Raw genomic sequence first — 23,163 nt, 5'->3', positions numbered from 1 at the left:
TTTGATCTTATTTCCTCTGAGATCCTGCCTTTTCTGCTCATCACCAATTGTGTCACACTCAACACACAGCAACACAAATCCCTCCCCAATCCACCATCCAACCCCCCACTGTCTGCGTACACCTCAGTCTCTCAACCACTCACCTCTTTTTGTTTCTATCTCTCTTTCTCTTTTATCTTTCTCCAAGTACTCTTCTCCATCCTCAACCTACTTCCAAAGTCCACCATGTTTATCAAATGTTTGTGTGGACAACTGACGGAAAGACTAAGCGAAAGAGGAAGAAATAAAAGACTAATTCAGTGATACCATTTTCCATTACAAATTCAGATTTTTATAGCAGGATAATGAAGAAGTAGAACCCAATTTGGACCCATTTCAACATCATTACTACACTTTGGAATGATCAGATTACAAGAATATTTGCTGGACAGAGTTGTCAACTTTAATTTAATTAAAAGCGGTCACTGCAGTGTTTCCCCCGGGGGCGCAACATGGAAGTCAGTATGGATAAAGTGCTGCAATTTAGTATTTGTTTTCATTTATATTGCTCCTTGTGAAACGAACAACACAATACCATCATGTTTATAATACCAATATTGAACAAACTTAATTGATGGCTTGAAATGATTGTCAGGGTTATAGGTATCCCATAATAATATAGTTACTCTGTGAAGCCAAGTAAGGCCCGGTAGTATCCCATTTAAATTAGCCATAAATGTGTGTTTATTTTTGTGACACTGTCTCTTTTAAAGAGAGCTTAAAAGCTTGACACAAAAACAGAGACAGAGCGGTAATTAGATATAAATGGAGGGGAGTTATAAGTATAGGGTTGAAGAGACTGAAAGATTGACATCAAAAGCAGACAGCGTCAGCCTCAAGCAGGAGGGCAGTGAGATGTTGAATTACTGGCTATTCTAATGGTAAGTTGCCACTGCCCCTCCCAGGAGCCCATTTAGACTCTTCCATCTAAATTGTCTCTGGACATTCATTAAACCAGGCAGCAACAGGGACAGCGTGGTAACATGACAATGAGGTTTATTCATAGACTGTCATTCTTACTGCTAGCACTGTCCAACAGAATAAGAGAACAAGGCCATTAAAAAAACTTGCTTCTTTAAAAACAATTCTATATCTAGTTATTTGACTGGACTAAACAATCAGTTCTCTCTTCCATTCCTTTTTCAGCTCTCTGCTTCTAAAATTTTGAATTGCTATCGCAAGATTTTTCTTAACATCCAATTGGGTGCTAAATTGTCTACAGTTATTACTTATATTAAAATATCTCACTATGTTTTCCAAAGTATAGCAAGACATCTTTTAAAGATCTGATAAAGAGCAGCAGTGTAATTAGATAACTAACATAAACTAAAGAATACAAATATTATTTGAGGATTGTTTTTCTTTTAAAATGATCAAATTATTGCACCATTTAGTGGTCCCATATTACTAACTTAAATAATGTCTCTTTATTCATTTAAAATCTGAAATGACGAAGAAGTGCTCACTATATTAAAATAACCCCCAACAACTTGGTGCAACATGAATCGCATCTCAGCAGCTATTCCAGATCCCTTTACTACTCCTTAACCCTATACATGTTAAACATGACTTGGAGCGGAGCAAATGAGAAATGTACTGTAGACATAGTCCCTGCCTAGCATTAACACAGGGATTATGACAAAGGAAAAACCTAAGGTAGTGTGAACATTATACATGAGCTCCTTCCTTTCAATCCTTGGGGGTGAATATTTCTAAGTAGAAAGACAAGTGTTGTCTGATCAAAGTCAAGGGGAGAGAGGCTTAATCCCTGCTCAAGTAGCATTAGATTGCCGATGCTGGGGATGTAAATGAGCTCAGCTAAAGCAGTCCTAATCCTCGCCACCATCTTTCTTTTTTTCTTACACTGCCACCGTTTTTAAGAGACAGATCCTCCTCCTTCTTTAAATCCAGACATGCTCTAATGATTTGCTTTTTTGTCACTAAACCTTGTTGGCGCACTACAGTACCTCAAATGCTGCGATGCATCCCAATCAAACGCTGCACGTGAATATAAGGAACCTGTGAGCATTATCCAGTTCAAGCCGTTTAAAATGTTCTAGCTGCAAAGCATTTATTTAGCTTATGACAGCAGTTTGCCGGTTTATGGTATACAGTACCATGCATGGATGCCTTTAAAATAAATGGCTACGAAACCTGTCAAGGTACAATGCATCAACCCTATTGTCCTGTGATATTTAATTGCCTACAACTGTAGACATATTAATGAGTTATAAAAACGTTTTTTTATCACTAAAGGTGGTTGTGGAAATCTAACTAAATGCCTTAGAGGAAGGTTTTGTAATCGGTAGTACATAAACCAAAGAAAGACTGGAAGCTTTATTGGTTTGACCAAAGCCTTGCTGCAAAGTTGCTTGTAGACAGTGGGTAATCTACATGCAGCACTACCTTTTGTACCTGTCACTCTCATTTTGCTGCCACCAACTGAGTTGAATGATGTTTAGGGTCGATCAGAGAGCAAGTGTGTTATCATGGAAAACACTTCAAAGAAAACTAAAAAGGAGCTATTGTTCATGTGTTCTAGCTTCGTACTCTGGTGTTCAAAGAACTAAGGAACAAAAAGGGCTTTCATTTTTGTTTACGGCTTGCCTGAGCCTTTTCATTGTCTCTTTTTTTTATTATGATTATGTCAGTGGTATCGTTTCCCACAGTGGCAACGTTGTGTCCTCTGTGCCTTCAGTAAGAATGAGAACATAAACAGAGCTGGGTGGCAGCCTTTGGTTTCTGCTGTCTGTATGCTCCTCTCACCATGACTTAATTTACTCTGAGTCTTACTGTGTGTTGATAATGGATTGATTCATATAGAATTTTCATTGCACAATGCTCCTAGACCTTGGTCTCTTACCTCATTCACACCAACGCAACTCCGGTTCAAGCTCCGTGCTAGAGCTTTTCAGGTTCAGAACCGGTTCTTCGGTTTAGCTCTGGCTCTTTTCACACCGCCCAGAGTCCGACTGGTGCTGCGTCATTGCGTCATCGTTTGCGTCATGACGTAACCGTTTGCGTGCCTGCTTCATAAAGCCAAACCACGCGGAAACCCCTCACAGCTGACACCGACAACAACAACAATGGCCGATTGAGCTCCAGCTTCCTCTGTACCTCTTCAGAAGACCAGATTCCCAGTAGGTAGCTGGTCTCTTCAGTGGACCACTGCTGCTTTTTAAGTTTCTCCATCGTTGTGTACAAACTGGATAAAACGCCGGCTTTTTGTTGTTGTTCAGGAGTTGATCCTGCCCCTGCCCCAATAATTTCCTTCGGAATGAATAAAGTTCTATCTAATCTAATCTTGTTTAGTTGAAAGGATTTTCTATCATTCGTTTTCAGCTTTTAAAAATAATTCTGTTGCTTTAGTTTATACTGTGATTCATTTACCGGAATTGTTACTAGACCTTGGAAAGTTTCAAAAGTAGTGCATGTGCAAAAGTGTTTTTGATTAATTATTACCTTATTTCCACACAGGGATTAATGCAATTAACTAAATGTCTTTCTCGCGACAAGATAATAGCTGAAATAATGAATAATTTCTAGGTGTAGTGAATTTTGCCAGGTTCAATTTTTGCATATTTTATGTAGCACTGAATGAGAAATCAATGTCTCAGTATTCTAGAGTGCGTTAAAAAAAAGTAGCAAATACTTAGCAGTAAGAGCTAGAAGCTCAACCCCCAAGTTTCTGTATCAGTCCATCCAGTTTTGGTCATCATAAAGTGAATTTACTTTGTAGTCCTTCCAAAAAGTCCATGATTCTTTAGTTTTTCTGTGGCTGCTAATAGTTCTCCACCAGCCAGTTTTGTGTTGCGATGTCACCAGCTTTGAATAACTTTAAATGATGGAGAATAAAAAGGTAAATAAAAGCAGAGCAATTGAACGAATAGGACGTTTTTAGCTTAAAGATGCTTAAAAATGTAGTAGAATGAAGAATGTATGGGTGTTTGAACTTATACTGTTTGATAGAAACACTACTCATCAAATGTCTTATATGGTTTTTTAAATAGTAAAACTCCATTTTGAATACACTAATACTCAAAACATAATCATGACTTTTTAGACAAGCTAGTCTTTAGTTTCTAGAAAAGTACAGCTTGACTTTTTTCAAGTCATATGTGGTCATTACTGAATTCTGGTGTTATGGGAGCGTAAGTATTGCGTGTAGGAGAGGGGTGAAATGAACTAGACTAGAGGGTCCTATGAAAGGGACATTTGCTACCATTCGCTCGAGTCACTGATACGATGAGGGTGGGTTTTGGCTGCAGATATGCTTGTTTGATTGTCTTTAAGCTTACCTGTTGACATTTCTTCTTTCTATCCCATCCCTGTTATTTCTCCTGTTTGTCTTGGTCTCTTGCAAAATTCCAGTTTATCTCTCGTTTATTTCCTATCCTTTTGCCTTTTTTACTCACACTTACCTCTCACCTATCCCCCTGCATCTTTCTGTTCCACCTTTTTGTCTCCTCTCTTCTCCTACTCTCTCCATCCTCATTATCTAATGCGTTTCCTCCACTCCTTTATTGCTTTCTTTGCCTTGAATGACACAAGGACACTTTACGCTACCCCACTGTCTGTCATCAGGGTTAGAAAGTGATATGGTACCTTTGGTTTGACTTGAATAGACACTTGAAAGTTACATTTGAGCCTTTCTGAATTTAATCAACACATCTCTTTGGCACTCTATGCCATCTTAAATGATTTAAGGATACACAATCTATCACTGACACTTGCTTCTCTTGTTACTAGGCTTTAGGCATTCAACAAATACAATCCTGCCCTTGGTGTAGTCTTCAAACCAGTCGGCCTTTGATCTAAATCATATGTGTGTTCAGCCATTGATGTCTCACACAGTATCAATGACATCTCTGCTCCTTCTATGAAGACTTTGATCAGATGCTACGCTTCAGCTAATGTGTCAAAGGACATAGATCAAGCTAACTAGCAGCTCCTGCTCTCCCATCTTCACCTCTTTTTTCTTAATCTTCTTTTGAATTTCATACACCAGCTTCCTTGTTCCTTGACCAATCATGTAATGCAGCATGCAGGAATGTTCCAAGGCTGGCAGCTCTGACAGCCCTGAGTGGAGCGCTGAGCCATCAAAGGTTTCAGCTGGCCCAGCTGAGTGTCACATATTAGTCTTAAATGATGTGAAAACTGTGAAAGCCCTGCCATCATTAGAATTCTTAAGGGAGAAAAAACGGATACAGGGGTAGAGGGGAGGATGGTGACTAATAGTAGAAAGATCTGAGAGGGCTCGGAGGGGAGGGATGAAGCGAGAGAAAGAGAGAGAGAGAGAGAGATATAAGAAAGGGTGGGGGAGAAAGGGGGGAAAGGGATCTGGAGGGAAATAGAGAAAGCCACTGTTATGGTTGAGTGCATTAACATTCAACTGACGTGCCATGCTTCCCACATTGGGGGAAAAAAATATGCAATTTCACACCACAAGCCCTGTTTATCATCATTTGTTTGTTTCCTTCAACTTTAGGGGGCTTGGAGGACATAATGAGGAATTACTGACTCTTGGATAAAGGGAGGAGACAAGATCAGGGAAAAGAGAGGAAAGAGCACAACATTACAGTAACATAATTACAGTAACTGTAGGCACTGGACTCGACAGCTTGCGTTTTTAAAATAATAATAATACAGTATAATGATGTGTTTAAAGAGCCTGTGCAGCTTTAAGATCAGCTTCCAAATTGGTATTTTGCTGTTTTTTAATTTATTTGAAGTGACAGGTATGAATGTTTTATGCCTGAAGCCACTTGTTTTGACATTTTGAACTCCGACATAACCTTTTTGCTTTTCTCTTTGGTGACTGACAGCGGAGGACACATGCGGTGGCACCCTGAGGGGCTCCAGCGGGCTCATCTCCAGCTTTGATTTCCCCAGCGGTGATTCCACCAGTGCTGGTGGAGCTGCTGGGGGCCTTGGCAGCAGTGGGGAGTGTAAGTGGACCATCTTGGCAGATCCCGGGGACACCATCTCCTTGGTTTTCACTGAATTTCAGATGGAGGAGAAGTCGGATTATCTTGAAGTAGAAGGATCTGATCCGGCAAGCATCTGGTGAGTTGAGCTGTGAGAAAGAGTGTGGCTCTTTTATTGATTATATTTAACAAGCAGAGCACTGATACAACTAGTTTTGGTTTTGGAGCATGTTGTATGGTGTTGATAAGGGATTGCATAAAAGTAAGATTAGGTTGAACTGAAGATAACATGTGTTATGCATCAGTTGATAATTATCTCAATAGTTTTCTTGTTATTGTTAAACCTGTGTGATATACGCTATATGCTAAAAATACTCTTGGTAAATCATGGCCTATATTCATTTAGCAGACAGGGCTGCCAAACCAAATGTAGGCCAGACATTTTATAATCCAGAGACGCTAGCAAGAAAGTTTCAATTGACAATTTGAAGTTACAATTAAGTAAGAACTTGTGTTTATCCGTGTGACCCAATATAACATAGTGTTACAATGAGCTTACAGCCCCAAACCTGCACGTTCAAACCCAAACTGGACCCTAAACATACAAAAGAACTACATCAAGTAGTAGGCGTGTGTGAAAAAGAGGAATAAATACAAAGAGATAGAACTTTAATTGATTTGATGGCCTGGGTTGCAATAAAGAGCTTGACTATTCGAAAGCAATGGCAAAACAATCAGTATGGTTAATAATAAACTATAACAATTGATTTAATCCAACAATAAGATTACATTCAGTTTGAAAATATAAATGACTCACCTAGATCAGTCTTTTTATGGGCACCATAGTGATAAAAATCCTGCATATCTAAAAATGTTGTTTATTTATAACAAAAACAGAAGGTTATGGACGCTCGTAGAGAGCAGGGACGTGCACAGGTACGGGCTAATGTTGCCCGAGCAACGGCCCGTTTGCCATTTTTGTCTGACCTGCCCCTCTGGAGAGAGCGAGAGTTTTTTTTGTTTTCTACTGTGGCCGAATCAACATGATAAGCCCACAATTAGTATTGTAGCGTCTCACTGCGATAAAAACACAACTTGTCAGCGTTGTCATCTGCCCCCAGTCACGTGACTTTGTTTACAATCTGACAGCCGGAAGCAAAGGAAAGCCCTCCGAGTCCGGCCTCATATGGCTATGGTGATCACACCAAAATGCCTGCCTGGCGTTAGGGTATAGGGGACAAACCAGGGGACTTTACTTCCTCTTGACACCGTCGGTTATTTACAAAAAACACACCTAAATATACTTGTTATTGTGCTTTTGTCTTTCTGTGTCTTTTCATCTCTAAACTCCCTCAACGGGGCCGCTCACTCTCTTTTCTTGATTGCCTTCTCACGGGTGAACAGTTCAATGTCCCGCTTTATTGTAGGATTTCTGCCATGTCTCCACTTTAGTTTGACCATCTCTGTTATGAAGTTATGGAATTCTAAATACATAAGTAATTAAATACCTCACTGTTACTGCGCTCATAAAGAATGATAAGAATAATGCGTATTGAACTGGTTTAATTAATTAGTGAGTTTATTTAAGGTAATTTGTTAGAAGCCCCAATTTATCAGTAGCCTATGTCTTCCCAGCAGTTACAATGGTCAAACTACATTAAAACAGAATTGTCCCCATTTTTCTTTAATAGTTACTAACATTAGATATTTTAATGAGATATGGACCGCAAAACAAAACATTTGCCTGAATAACGAATTTAGCAGTTGGTCATGAAAGTCAATGAGTGTCACTTGCAATGACAGTGTTGTGTTTTTATTACATTACATTACATGTCATTTGTTAGACGCTTTTATCCAAAGAGACTTACTTACTCAATACTGTGGACAATCCCCAGAGGAGCAATTTGGGGTGAAGTGTCTCAGGGACACAACGACATGCTGACTGCTGTGAGACTCAAATTTGCTATCCCCTGGTTCGAAGTCCAGCACACTACCCACTGAGCCACAGCCACCCCATTTTATTGTATGAACCTTTTACATTAAAAACAAGGGGGGAGGCCCTTTTTCCAGTTTAGAGCAATAGCCCCTCCAAATGTCTGTGCACGTCCCTAGTAGAGAGAATAAATAGCTGTTGAGTAGATTTTACAGATCACAAGAGAGTGCGATACTGCATCGGCAGCTCTTAATTTATTCCAAAGAGAGGTGTGAGCTTGATAAAACAAGGCTGTATCGCCTTAGGACTGTGTCTCAGTTCTTGGGATAACGAGGCCTTCTTGCTGCAATCTTGAAGCATGCAAAAAAACAAAGGGTCTGTTTATGCATGAGCACGAAGTCGTAATATTTGACAAGAGCAGCACTCTAAAATCAGCCACATGTATTGGAAACTTAAGGGGAAAGGCCAGCTGGCATGTTAATGTACCTTAATGAATTTGCATGGACAGTTGTGTGCAGAGAACCTTTTGAATATGTCTTAACAGAACGCATGCGTGACTCTCTGTGTGATAAGTCAAATTAAAGACCACATGACCTATACATCTTGAACAGAGTTTTGTTTAAAAAGCAGCCTTCAGACACTTGATGGATTCCTGTAAAGGCTTGATGTAGAAGGTACTCCCAACTCAAACAAGGAACAATTAAATGGGTTTGACCCCCAACCTTGAGGCTAATGTTATCCATCTTTTCCCTGTGCTGAGCGAAGGGGAGCATTTGCCAGGTTTATATGATCCTGCCGGGCATTAATTGTAATTGGCTGAAAGAAGCTCTAATCAATCACTGAGGTACAAGCTTTGTTGTCCCTGAGAGTTGTCTCCCGGAGTCAGAGGGGGAGAGAAAGACAGACAGTGTGTCAGTGAGAGACATGGGGAGTCAAAGGAGAGGTGCTCTGAGTGTGGTGTTGACTGCTAAGTATTGAATGTTGACGTAGCTTAGGAGTTTGACAGGAAGAGGATATGGTGATGACACTGATCAGGTAATCCTCTTCTCTCCAACATTAACTCTTTCACTGACAGAAATGCCTCTGAAAGCCCCAGTGGTAAATGCATTGTGTTGTCTAGTAATATCTTGTTTTTCAGGATTTAAGAGAATCCATGCATTTTATAACTATTTATTTTTCTTAATTAATTCTCTAGGCATGGAATATCTTTACACGGTTGAGAGACTGTTGAACTGCGAATAATGATTAAAAACAAATGTCTTTCAAACTTTTTACTGGCAAATGCACAGCATTATTTAACAGCAGTAAAACATTAGCATATATCACTATCTCTATTTTTTCTTTTTTAAATCAATGGAATATAACATGCAATGCATACTACTCAATATACTTTGGAGTTTTAACCCTTAAGAGTGAACTGGTGGCTTCAAATAGGTTATTTTCAGTCCTGTGTCCAAGGAGATGGTAAAAAAGACAAATATTGTGTTTATTCAGGCAAAGCAATTTAATAAGTAACATCATCTATTTGAAGTTGTTGTTCAGGTGTGTGGTAAGCACTCATTATGCATAACTGGAATGCTTTGAATCTCCAAGATGTTATTGTATGACACCAAATGTCGGAGGCTGTCAGGCCGACTTCTGGTTGTAAGCCCAACAATCCTAATGGGACTCAGTGAGCTAGAGTGAAGCGGAGAGGGAAGGCTTCAACTCAGCCAGGTAAACAAAGAGACAAGCAAACAAACACAATTCAGAGTGAGCAATTCTCGCATGCCCAAACATTTCATTGCTCTCACTCGCCTTTATTTTATGAGTGTCTCTCGCTGTGTACAAGGCCAATGGACAGCTAAACTTTGAAGCATCCTAACATATAGCACCAGCTGCAGGCAGAGACAAGCAAACTGTCAATGTACCCTTGAGGTTTAGAGCTGCTTAACGATGATTGACAGCCTGGAACCTCAAAGTCAGCCAGATTTAACATCTCCTCTTAGCCTTTTTCAGGCAAATGGACTTATACTGTGTCCCAACTTGACTTGTTATCCTCTCTCAACCTGTGGTAAAACAGAGTGATAAACAATATCTCAAGTATGAAGATAGAAAAGTAATATATCATTCTTTTAGGGATGACGTTTTTTTTTAATACAATATTACTAATATTGTATTAAAAAAAAACGTCATCCCTAAAAGAATGATTCACTTTCATACTGGAGAATAAGATATTCTATAAGATACTAAGAATATTACAATATTTAATTTATTTGGAATATTTAAGTTGTTATAAAATATAAAATGAAGTAAGCTTTTAAACTGCCCAATTTTGCCTGCCAATTTGCTGAAAGGGGATGATGGATGATGACGACTGCTAAAAAAAAAAAAATTCCTAATAGTACTCAAAAGCCAAGAGTCTTGGACAAGGAATATGTTTTGCTGACAGGAATTTGTATCCTTTTATCAATTGAAGATTTCTATCAGTTCTCTGCTGGGGAAGGTTGATGTGAGGCTACACATCAATTACCTTGAAAATAGACAAAGAAATCTCAGTTTCCTTTTTACGAATGCCAACTTCGGAGTCTAGCTGGACCAAGGAAAACTGTTTTTTGTTATTCTTCCGACCTTTAATATGATTGTACAGCCCTGCTTGCAAAGGGCAAAAACAACAAGCTGTAGATTACACATCACTCATTATTTCAAATAAGGACACGTAACCTGAAAAGACTGAAGGGCTATGCGGTTATTTGATACACTTTTCTGCTTATATACTACGGAATATGATCGCAAAATGTTCTGTAAAATGTCTTTATGCTTCCTCTCCATATTTACCTTTCCATCATTTAGTGTCTTAGCAGATTTTTTTCTCAATGGGTACTATTACATTTACTCTGCATGTTGTAAACATCCGAATGAAGCTGAGATTAAAGAATAAATTGTTAATGCGCCAAGCAATCTGGCAATATTTGTTTAGTTTACTGAATATGAACAGCCCTATTCAAGCAGACCGGCTAAATGGTTGTCAGAGAAAGATTACAATATTCAAAGCGGGTTTCGAGCAAGAGGAGCCCTGCGGATACATTTCCAACTTTTGGTTATAATACCATGTGTATTGGATTCAATTTCTTCTTCCTTGGAGTTATTATTGATCTTCCCAGGCAAAATATGAGCCATCAACATGTCTCTAAAAGCTATCGTCCTCTACTGCAGTCTGCCTGTGAAGAATGCAATGTTTGATTGAAGGAAGATGAATTGACAATTGACCCAGGTATTACACCAGGGAAATTATTGTAAGAAACTACTGGGTATACTGTGACAGGCTTACTGTTCTCACAAGTCAATCTGCTGGCAGACAGGCACCACACTGTACAAGTACAACCCCAGAACAGCCTTTAAAGAGGGACTAATTAGAGGAGCGATATAGAGCTTATCCCTTCACAAAATATATTTTAAAAGTAATTTACACTCACCGGCCACTCTATGAACTTCACCAGGTCGTCTTGACCATGTCTAAATGCCTAAATGCATTTAGTTATTGCCATGTGATTGGCTGATGAGATATTTGTGTTATGAACAGGTGTACCTAATAAAGTGGCCAGTAGTGTTGTAGTCAAGACCACCTTAACCAAGTCCAAGTCCTGACCAAAACCGGAGTGTACCAAGGCAGGGCGAGACCAAATCAAGACCGGAACCAGACCAGTGTGAATCCATCACTACATTATACACTTAGAATAGAATGTGAAAGATACCATAGACAATTTGATCTGAAAGATCCACCTCCTCATAAAAAGACCAACACACAAACAATATAAATTCAACTTCATCATATTTATTCAAAAAGTGATTATTTTCATTTCAAACCGTAAATGTTTAGGTTTTTGTGGTTTGTGTAGCCAAATGTAATTATTGTTGAATTTCCCAGCAACTTCACTTCAAGACTGTTTGAGTGTGATTGAACGGGTTGGGGAAAGGTAAAGGAAAATAAATAATCTCCTGGCCCTATCTTTTTCTGTCAAATTGGAATTGATCACTTATTATCTGTGGTTAACCTACTTTACGTATGACTGACTTCACTGTGAAATTAAGTCACTAGAGATCACAACTTCTCCCTCTGGCCTCAATGCCACATTCGGCCACAGTATCTGCACATTGAGACTCGTTGCGTTGGTATTTTGATGCGATGCTCCCGTTAACCCCATATCCTTCCCTATCGACTCCATTTTACTTAGAGAATGTAATGAGAACTCTGATTTGCCTCTCAAACCAATGTCAGAATCTACCATTAGTCCTTGAGACGCCCCAAATAAATGATAGGAACCATGCTCAGATTTTGATCAAAGCAAGCACATAAAAACACTTCACTCATGCTAGGAAGTAATCTCTGAAAAGCCATTTTGCATACTGTATTTGTGAAGGATCAAATGGACAGCCTGAGTGAGTCTGCGGAGATGGAATGGTGCATTATGAGAGGAATCAATTTGACCAATCGGACTTACAATGAAAAAACAGTAGACAGCATTCAATACTTTTTCAATGTTTTAAAAGGAATAGGCAGCCTATTATCCACTAATTTATTTTGTTTGGAATGACAAATACATCGACAAGTACTAGCGACAAACGTACAATTTTTGTAAAGTAGATCTCAATTATTTTGCATTACCTTTTGCTTACATAAAGACATCATGAGAAGCAAGAGAACATGTTTGCAAACTGAGATTTCTCAGGTCACATCAGGGGTAGTAAGTTTATATACAGACTGTTGTTAAATAAATAGAATGGTTTGCAATTGCTTCACATGGACACAAATGTTCCCATTGTTCCTCTGTAGAGTGTCATCAAGCCTTTATCTAGTGTTCATGGCAGATCATGTTTCACTTCCACTCCCATATTTTGCCATGGAGAAAACAGTATATTAACTTCTGCTGTTCATACATTCGTAAGATCACTCCTGCTCTGCCTTGAGCATCCATGAAACATCCAGATGGTTACAGCTTTATTGTCACCATCCATTTTCCTTTAGACTACTAGCAGAAATCTTGTGATAATTTGCTGCTCTCACTACAGGCAACATGAAGGCACCTTTTCCTAAATAGTCCGGCTACCTTAGGGCTGCTCTTTTTCATTCTGCCGTTTATTGGTACCATTAGCATTTTAACATTGAAGCAATGAGAGAAAAGGTAAACTTTTGTGCGAGAATAAATATCGTATTAATTCTTTACTGGGAACTGCCATCTATCCTTGTGATGGATAATTAGTATTAAAGTATCAGTATTCAAAAAATGGTAATTTGTTTGCTAGAGAATCAAAAAGTAAAGCATGCAACAGCCTATAATCTCTCTGATCTCCCTTCTCTGGAATAATATTGGTTAGTTGACATAATGTCAAATAGACTTGCTAATGTTTTTCCTATGTCTGAAATGGCCACTGAGGGGAAAAAGTCATTCTCTATTCATTCGTATTACTCTCTTCCTATCTCTTTCTCACTGCCACCTTCACATTTCTTTGATTATTTATTTTTTTCCAGCCTGCCCCTTTGGTGACTCTGCAGTAAATGCCAAAGAAATTAGATTAAAAAACCAACCTTAAACACGACTACGCTCACACACAGGCAAAATAACAAGTTAACACATTGTTTTTTGTTCCACTGAGCCGATTTGGGAACACTGGGCTCAACTGCACTCCACTCTTTCTCACTCTGTCCCCAGTCTCTGTTTGATAGCTACTGTAGAATTCAAACAGTTTTGTTTTGTTTTGTTACTTCCCAGTGTAAAGCGTCCTTGGGTTTCGTGAAAGGCGCTATATAAATTGAAATTATTATTATTATTATTAGAATGGCATTGTGTGCTCTTGACCGTGGTACGACAGGGTGTGGTGCTGGCATTGAAAGACAATTGAAAAAAGCCATAGCTGTTCAGCCATACAAACAAGAAAGGCCCCTGGCCGCTTTAAATCTCCCAATTATAAATGGTCCCTGATGCTGCATTTGAAACGCCATTACACACGGTACAGCAGATGTAGTCAGGACACACAGACTTGACTCACACAGGCAAGTTTTGACAAAGACCCCTGCCAATGTAAACAACAGCACAATTAAAACGCGCTCATTCTTTCTCTTTGTTACTATTTGCCACTAATTTGTGCATATACTTGTAAATCCTGACATACTAAATAAATGGATGCATTTTTCTCATCTTTCTAAGTTCATATAATATTCTCCAACGTTTTTATTCATGGTTTCTTCATTTTACCCAATTACCTTTTTTCTTGTAGGTGATTATGGCAACACAAGAATGCCATTGACAGATAAGCTCTTTAGTTGAGTAAAGGTTTAAACCGATGACATGTGTTTTCTTTATGTTGTGACTCTTTACACTCAGGATAACTGGAATGAATATTCCAGCACCCATCATCAGCAACACAAACTGGCTCCGGCTGCATTTCGTGACAGAAAGCAACCACCGCCACAAAGGCTTCAGGGCCCAGTATCAAGGTAAGACATGATTACTTAATTTGCACATCATAATAGAGGGTCCCCTCCTTAAGCATAAAGGGATCATCGTAAGAAGAACACACTGTAATTGCAAAACATGTTTTTGATCTTTTGTTAACTGAATATTATAGAGTTTGATTAATACCTCCTCTGTAGAGGGCATTAGGGTCTTCTTTGCTTCAAACCATTGACTTCAAAGGGCCTTTGTTAATCAAAAACATTTCAGAGATAAATACTGTATATGCTTTCCTCTTATGAAACCGAGCTCCAGCAGCTCGATAATCCATTACCCTGACATTGTTCTCTGGCAGGACTTTAAAGTCACAGTATGTGCTGCATACACTATACTACAAAGGCTTAAAGCCTGGCACCAAGCCAGATATGAAACCTGCAACCTCACAATAAAAGGCTTTATAAAATCTTCAGTAACATGCACATGGTGGAACTCATTGTAAATGGAGACATGAAATCAATAGATGAAAAATCGTATTTCTCTCCTATTGCAGTGCATGGTTGTGTTGTCGTAAAGCAATTTGTATATGCGTGTGTTAATTATGATGTAAAGGGCAAATCTTTTTTAACCACCAACAGGCACTACGAGGTTTTATTAGTGCTTTTGAGCATTACGTTAACAATGGGTTGAATGAACCATTTGACCAACAGTGTAGTTCACAGGAGAGGTATTATCTAAATGTTGTCAAATTCAAACAGCCTTGTTTTTGCTTGAGAAATCATTTATTGCTTTTGGCTATGCTTTTGATGATTAAAAATGATGACTGCCGCTTGCATCACCTGGCTTTTGTGAGCAATATGGCTCTTACTGTGCTTAATGAGACTGTCTTGGGCTGTAGCATTGCAGTCCTTTGGCTGCTCTTCAATTCAGTGTAGCATTTTCCCCCTACAAGCTCTAACCATTTAATCTGCTCTGACCAATCAATTTTGATCCACTGTTTAATATGTCTGAGTTAAATAAATGACCAAACATGAGAAACTAATTTAAGTTTTATAGAATTGCCAGGGCAACCCTTAGGAATGCATCAGAGCCATTGGACTCATTTCCTTTTGCAAAAAGATTCTCACCAGTAGCAATTAATGTTGATGTTCTTCATAGGAATTATTATCTAGAGAAAGAAACCATTGTACTGTATCTTCTCACATCTAATACTGTAACTTCTTTTATCTAATGAACTCTTTCTATTGCTCTCGACCAGTGAAAAGCTCTGGAGAGCTTAAATCCAGAGGGGTAAAATTATTACCAGGAAAGGACAACACTAACAAACTGTCTTTGAGTAAGTCTTTTATTTTTCTTATGCAACTGTTTTCATTGTTTGGATTTTTTGTTTATGTAGGGCTTGTGTTCTGGGTCTTTGTTTGTTTCTTGTCTATTTTCTTTGCTGCATCATTTGGTGAAGAAATTAAGCTACAGTACTAGATTTTGCAGAAGTGCAGTCTCTTTTTCTTTCTGATGACCTATTTCCGCTCATGTAACAGACTTCCTGTCCTGACACTCGGAGATCAGGCCTAGTTATGTATTTTGAATCAACAATGCTGAATTCGATCAGCTCTAGTGTTTCTCTACTATTTCAGCAGCACATCAGATTGTCAATATGTTCATGCACTGTGTCAACTAAACACACAGCGGTAGTCAAGGTTGAGTGACCACTCACTTGTCAGATGATTTGTGTACTCTTCAGACCAAAGTGAATGCATTCTAATTGCTTGAGGAGCTCTGTCATTCACATTAACCTGCAACACAATTCCCTCTTACTCCACTGTGTGCTATACACTTCAATGATAACAGGTTGTAATCTTTATTACCTTATGTGTCATAGATTCACCTTGCATGGAGACATGAATAATGCAGAACCCGTTAATCTTTTCTGAGGCAATACTGTATATAATTTAAAACACTATAAAGATAACTTCATGTGCCTTGTGGGTTTATTGCATATAATTGAACCCTGTTTCATCACCTGCAACAATTAACTTCAAAGCTGATGAACTTCCTGAACAATGTCAAGGCAAAAACACTCAGTGTTCCTTGACACACAGTGTCAAGGAACACTGATCCGTTTTTAAAAACCAAGTGCCTTTGTGTGTGTGGGTCGATGTCTTATTGCTAATTCTACAACAAACCTGAACCATAATAATGGTCCTACATATTTCATGATATTAATTTCCACTTCATGCAGTCTTTGATTTACAGATCCTAATGTGAGGGGGAGCTTGTTAAAAGTCACAACATAGCTGAGCTTTTTTCTTTCTTCTTAGCCACTTCTCTACTCTCAAAGGCTATACTCTATTCATAAGAATATCTAGTAGGCCTTATGTAGTGCACTTAAACTTTTATTATGTAAGGAGAGTCTCACTGAGTGATAGTTGTAGCTTTTGCAATTGATAGTTAATCCTCTTAGTCCCTTTTGGGCCCAGATATATTTCCTTTTATTTTGTGTAGCTCTGGTAAGAGTAGCATTTACCCTGGGCACTCAAGCTGATATCAGAAAGCACATGTGTATCATCACAATCAGCGCTGCCAAATGACTGGCAAGCCAAACTCTGTGACCGTGTTGGCTGGCAGTCTTCCCCATAGAATAAGATTCTAATTGTGGTCGAAGCTAAAATTGACTTATTGCAATATTTACTAGCTAGGCACTTCATACTGCTGCTTATAGATAATATCAGAAATAGGGTGTCAAAATGAAAGCGATGGGTTAAGAAGATAGATTCACATAACGTATCAGTCACCTACAATGCATCAGTTTTGGAATTGTTTTTGTGTTCATGATACTAACAATTCATGAAATCTAGATCAATTCAGTCCGCCGACTTATTTTCTCCTCCAGCAATAGCCAACAACAACCCTTTCTCTTGTGCATAAACATGTTTTTATTCAGAGTTTGCATTGCTTTTCACAAACAGTCCGTTGTCAATGTGTTTGTGAAAGTGGGAAAGGAGGGACTGAGCGAATCAATGCCCTGCGTGCAGCTTTAAAATCAAACATGATTTCACCCTTTTTAAATAACAAAACAATTTAAAATCAATATGTGGTGGCCAATGTTAAAATGATGGCAGCCACCACAAACAAGTCACTGTATGGTAAACAGATGTCATTCCTGGAACCAAATGATGTTACCGGATAAGACCACAACTTCTGGGTGTTTTCTGTAAGTACAGAGCTCGGCCAACTAAAGTGCCTTTCTCACAGCATTCTTGGTCCTTCTCTTTCTCTCTCAGTGAATGAGGGAGGATTCAAACAGGTGTCTAATTACTGCCCCGACCCAGGGGAGTCGGAGAATGGCAAACGCACTGGCTCCAACTTCAGGTGAGTTGGTGCTCCAGCAGCTGAAGAGATGCTGCTCAGTTGGTGGGATATAGTTGAGAAGGGTTCTCCATCCAATTTCAGTGTTAGGAAACGCAGCATATTTCAATTATTGCTGTCACATTCTGTTAAATCTCCAAACACGGTTTGAACAAACACAGTTTTAATCTTGTTAGGGAAACCTGCATCAGTTTGGAAGATTTACAATATTTCAATTCATTATGGAGTCTTTGTTCGATTTGCCAGGGTCATAGATAATCTTCTTGCTGCTTGTATTTTGTGCACTTCTCAGCAGAGAATAAAGATCCACATGACTTTTTGACTATTTTCTTTGACATGTTGCAGACTTAATAATCTGATATGTTGGGCAGAATGCAGCTTCATGCCACAGTTAAATCAACTCTCAGGTCCCTGTAAAACTGAGTATATGTTTTTATTGTTTACATAAGTATGCACTCTATGTCTAAGATAACTCTCTATTATTAGGTCTATCCAGCAATATATTAAATGTCCAGCAATCAAATGAACCTAATTAAGGTGTTTATCAGTTCATGTGAAAAGGTTACCATTATTTCACTCTGACATTTATGCTGTATATTTGGAGACTGAGAATAATGAATGAATTAATCAAGAAATTCGACCTGTGTCTACTGAATAACGATATACAGTATTGATGTGCGATGTAAACCTGTTATGATGACATTAGTTAAATCATGAATTTGATATTTCTTCTGGAGTAATTTTTAGCAATTGATTTGCTCTTTCAGGCATTGATAGTGTTTGTTATCTTCTCAGCATTGGAGCAACTGCTCAATTTACCTGTGATGAAGACCATGTGCTGCAGGGCTCCAAAACGATTACCTGCCAGCGAGTGGCAGAAGTCTTCGCTGCTTGGAGCGACCACAGACCCATCTGCAAGGGTGAGCGGGGCTTCTGAAGAGCTAATAAAACAGTTTGATTAAGGCAGTGCCTCTGGATATAGGCTCTATGTGGATAGAGGAAAGTTCATTTTTGTTAATTATGTATGAGAGCCTTTGCTGTATCACTCTAATTTTACCTTCCAAAATGCTCTGTTTTTCTGTTTCATAATACCTGTAGGACCTTTTAGAATTTGATTAATGGAAATGCCGCTAATACACATTCTCTCTGTATTTGTGCAAACAATACATTAAAAGTCTGTCATATCACAATGGAGGAGTTATAACACTGCCTTCTGAGCATATTCATGTGGATTTACCTACTAAATGATGTATATACAAATACTGTATGTGTATCTGAATAATCAAAGATGTTTTAAATGCCTTATAACTTAATATGTTTATTGTCTGTCTCCTTATGTTTATCTTTATGCCTTTCCAGTGAAAACGTGTGGGTCGAATCTACAAGGACCCTCTGGGACTTTTACATCTCCTAACTTTCCTATTCAGTATGAGAGTAACTCCCAATGTGTGTGGATCATCACAGCCAGCGATCCAAACAAGGTACTACAAAAGAGTCAGGGTCTACAATAGAGAAAACAAAGTAAAATATTCCAGTTATTCAAATTCAATAACACTCAATAACAGTGTTTACTGCAGTCTAGTCGATTCCTTTTGCTGAAGTAATTTACTTTTTTCATTTCAGAGGTGTAAAAAAGTATTTAGTCATTAAATCTGTTCTTGTGCAGGGTCTGCAGAAACATGTAGATACCCTGCTTTCCTCCTTTCGGTGTAGAGCATTTGTCTGGGCATAACCTTCTGCATACATATTTATGTATGCATCTATTTTCCAAGGTAGCAAAAGGTTACATGGAATATGCATGGGTTTTGACTTAAGTTCACTGTCCCTCATTAATTTACCTAGCTGCATTTTAGCACTAGACTCCACTATTGACAGTTGAGCCATTTGCTTTATTCATTTTGGGAAACAGAAATAATGATTGAATGAAATCAGCTTTTTCCCAAAGTGAAAAGGTCAAAGCTGTTTTCGTAATGGTCATTACTGCTCTCCTACATTAATTTCCATCTCTATTGTTATTCCAGGGTGTCATTTACACAGGGGTGTAACTAAGTGTTATTCTTCTACTTAACAATAACTATCCAGATTACACTCACTCAGACTCACTAGGACTGGCATGTGCCACAGCTCTGTGCCAACGTGCCCTCGCCTAGGCAAACACGCCATTGACTTGGCACTGAAGCTTGGGCCATTAGTGTTATTATGGCAATTATGCTTACGCGCGTATTGTAATGAGGCTGTTATACATGGATATTGTGCTGGCATTGTCCTCCCAATGGCCTGGGAAAGGGATGTTAAGGATGAGCAAGCAGCCATCATATGTTTGTCATTAACAGATGTGACACCCGTCATTCCAACATCCTTTCTTTCATCACTCACCCATGTCGGCAAAGTGTAGGTTGAGATAATATTGCTATATTTCATTACAGCAGAGATAAACATTATAAGTGTAAAAGGCTGTTGCCAGCTTGATCAGTGATTATGTAATCTTTCGTGATGTACATTTGTAAGGGAGAAAAGATCTTAACCAGTGACAGCTGACGAGGATATCTGAAGGGTGAATGCAGACAGGAAATTAAACATTTTAGATTCTTAGATTTGCCTGCTAGAATTGGTTTTTAGCATTTGATTTGTACTCAAAGTAATGTGAAGAGATGCTGTTGTCATTTTCCATATTGTGTTTATGGTATCTTTTGTTTGTAGGGGTGTATGTCATGAACGAGGGAATTTGTCTTCATCTATAAACACTCACATTTAATACAAGTTAATTCTTGTGTTTTGTCTTCCATTTTTATTTCAAAGACATGAGTGATTTTGCTACCAGTAGCAGAATGTAGCCTATAGTATGCAGCTATCTGAATAAACGGTAAGTAGGAAGTCTTACGTTTTGGTTTTTGATCAAAAACATTTCGGTCTTTTTGCCAAAATGAAACAGTCACCAGGAAATCCCCAGAAGAAACAGTCTCTCAGTTAAAAAAAGATGTACCTGTCAGGGCAACAATGTCATTCTCCGTAAACACACAAACCATCCTCACTGTAGGATAACAGACAGAACGTTTTTAGAAAGTTCACATGCACTGCCATGCTTCATCATAACTCATATCAAAGGACAGGGGATACAAGTTATCTTTTTATTTTATTTCAGGTTATTCAGATCAACTTTGAAGAGTTCGACCTAGAGATTGGGTATGATTCACTAACAATCGGAGATGGAGGGGAAGTAGGTGATTCTAAAACGATAATACAAGTGTAAGTACCAAATGACTTGCTCCATTGGAAATATATCGAACTTTGATATTGCTCATTTTGTTAAATTAGTTTCATAGCTGTCTAGATCTACATTTGTTTTCATAATGTTTTGAAGCCATGATATGCTGATCACCTCTATTAGAATGTAATGACTGCACCATTTCAATGAAGACTTGCGTTGTAAACCCTGTAATACCCTTTAATTACAGTTATACAGTCTGTTTTCTTTTTGTTTCAATACATTACACATGAGTTAGGACACATGTTATATTTACTCCTTGTCACATGATGTTTCAGAGCGGGTTTTGATACCATAGTGACTTTTTGTTGCCCTATCTGCAGGCTGACTGGGAGCTTTGTCCCGGACCTGATTGTCAGCATGTCCCATCAGATGTGGCTCCATCTCCAGTCTGATGAGAGTGTAGGCTCGATTGGCTTCAAGATCAACTATAAAGGTACACAGACTTTAGTGCTGATATCATCTGTCCCTGTCTGTTTTCATGCCTCTGTCTGGGACTGTCGCTTTCAGTAAAGCAACATATCCATTTTCCTGTTTGCCTTTCTGTCCTATCTGCCCATCTGTCNCATTTGAGTAGTATTATTCATCCCGCTTCCATCACATTAGTATGCATAGATCATTAGCATAAGTAGGGAGAGGTGTGACCTGTCACAGCACCTGTCACTTTCTATGCATACTAATGTGATGGAAGCGGGATGAATAATACTACTCAAATGACCCCAGAAGTTTTTTTTTTGTGCTAAATCTCTCTAAAAAGGTCAAATTTCACTTGTTTTGCATCAATCTTGATACAGGGTACTTATTATATGTTGTAGTTTGGATTCCTAAAGCTTTTAATCTACCATCCCATCATTCAAGGGTGGTTTTAACTATAAGTAATTTTATTTTTTTGGACCGACACAATAATCTTCTTTTTTTTTTTACTGTGTTCAATCTGAATTTACTTTAAAATAAAAAAAATCTATATTGATTCTGACACTTCTACATCCAACTCACAGGTGTAACCTTGCTTTGAGAAAAAAGATTATTAATTTAACCCTTTTAGAAGGGAAGATATGGTCATTTGTTCTGAGAATGTCATTTTCGAGCCTGAGACCTGAAAAACAGGCTCGGGGCTTAACAGGTTAAGCCACTTTTGTAAAAACACAACATTTTACCGCAATCATGACAATCTATCCAATTGAGATATTCCTGTTTTGGCCAAAGTGATGGAGGACTGAGGTGCCATCCTCAGTCGGAACTTCTGCATGAGATTTCCCTTTTAGCTGGTGCATTGAAACATCATACCACCTTTCAGTCAGATGGATTTAATAAAGGCAAGACAACATATTGCGAGATATGAACGCCCCAGTGGGATTTGGCGATGGCCTTTGTTGATAGAGACAGCCCAGTGCGGAAATGTCACCCAGTTAACCTGCTCTATGTGACGAAGCCGATAAGACAAACAGGAAATGGCTTTTTATCTGCCTGCTATGCTATATCAATTACAATTTGATATTCATGTGCATGTAGTAAAGTCTCCAGCGTGTGTTTGAATGCTTCGGTATGATTTGATTTATTTGAGAAACCAATTTTCAGGGCTTGATATCAAGCAGAGAGCAAAATGGAGAAGCATCGCTTGGAAAAGAGCAGAAACTGCCAGGAAAAGCAGACGCATGTGAGAAATGACAAAATAATAGGTTATTATTTGCACTCAGACTCAGGCTCTGTTCTCCATTTTTCACTGGCTGTCCTATCCCATATGTGTTTTCAGGAAAAATGCCCTGTAACCACAGATGAAATGCATTGTGTGCCGAATGTCAGGGCTGAGGGGGAAGAGGCAACACGTTAAAAATGGCTGCTGCCTCCAGACATGGCACAAATGGCAGAGATGATGTCAAGGTGACCTGGCACTGGAGGAATGGCTTTGCATCTCTGTGCAGCACCAGTGTGAAGATGTTACATGTGGCTTGCGGACAGATGCTCTATTAATTAGAATAATGTCTAATTAGAATAGCAGGGTGAACAAAGCACTTCACTAGCACTAGAACATTCTCTTCTTGTTCTAAAGGACACAGTAACATCTTCTTAATCCCAAACAAACAGAAACTACAACACTCTCATTTAATATCTAAAAGTATATGGAATATTAGTAGTATTTAAGAGATTACATGGGTTTAACATTCTGATTGAAGGTCACTGTAAATACAACAGAACAGCAAATGC

General features: G+C 38.6%; 1 protein-coding gene across 1 annotated transcript; it reads left to right on the top strand.

Annotated features, from left to right (window-relative positions):
* The first annotated feature begins 2,161 nt into the window (after nucleotides 1-2,161).
* On the top strand, nucleotides 2,162-22,737 carry LOC104957129 (CUB and sushi domain-containing protein 3-like). The gene is made up of 10 exons (XM_010784742.1): nucleotides 2,162-2,201; nucleotides 5,865-6,105; nucleotides 14,262-14,374; nucleotides 15,586-15,663; nucleotides 17,609-17,696; nucleotides 18,489-18,613; nucleotides 19,053-19,174; nucleotides 20,836-20,939; nucleotides 21,282-21,394; nucleotides 22,712-22,737. The coding sequence occupies exons 1-10, from the start codon at nucleotides 2,162-2,164 to the stop codon at nucleotides 22,735-22,737; spliced, it is 1,050 nt and encodes a 349-aa protein (XP_010783044.1).
* The last annotated feature ends 426 nt before the right edge of the window (nucleotides 22,738-23,163 follow it).

The sequence above is a fragment of the Notothenia coriiceps genome, unplaced genomic scaffold (genome assembly GCF_000735185.1).
Source record: "Notothenia coriiceps isolate Sejong01 unplaced genomic scaffold, NC01 NC01_scaffold00026424, whole genome shotgun sequence".
NCBI classification, from domain to species: Eukaryota; Metazoa; Chordata; class Actinopteri; order Perciformes; family Nototheniidae; genus Notothenia; species Notothenia coriiceps.
This window is presented reverse-complemented; position numbering and strand designations above follow the sequence as displayed.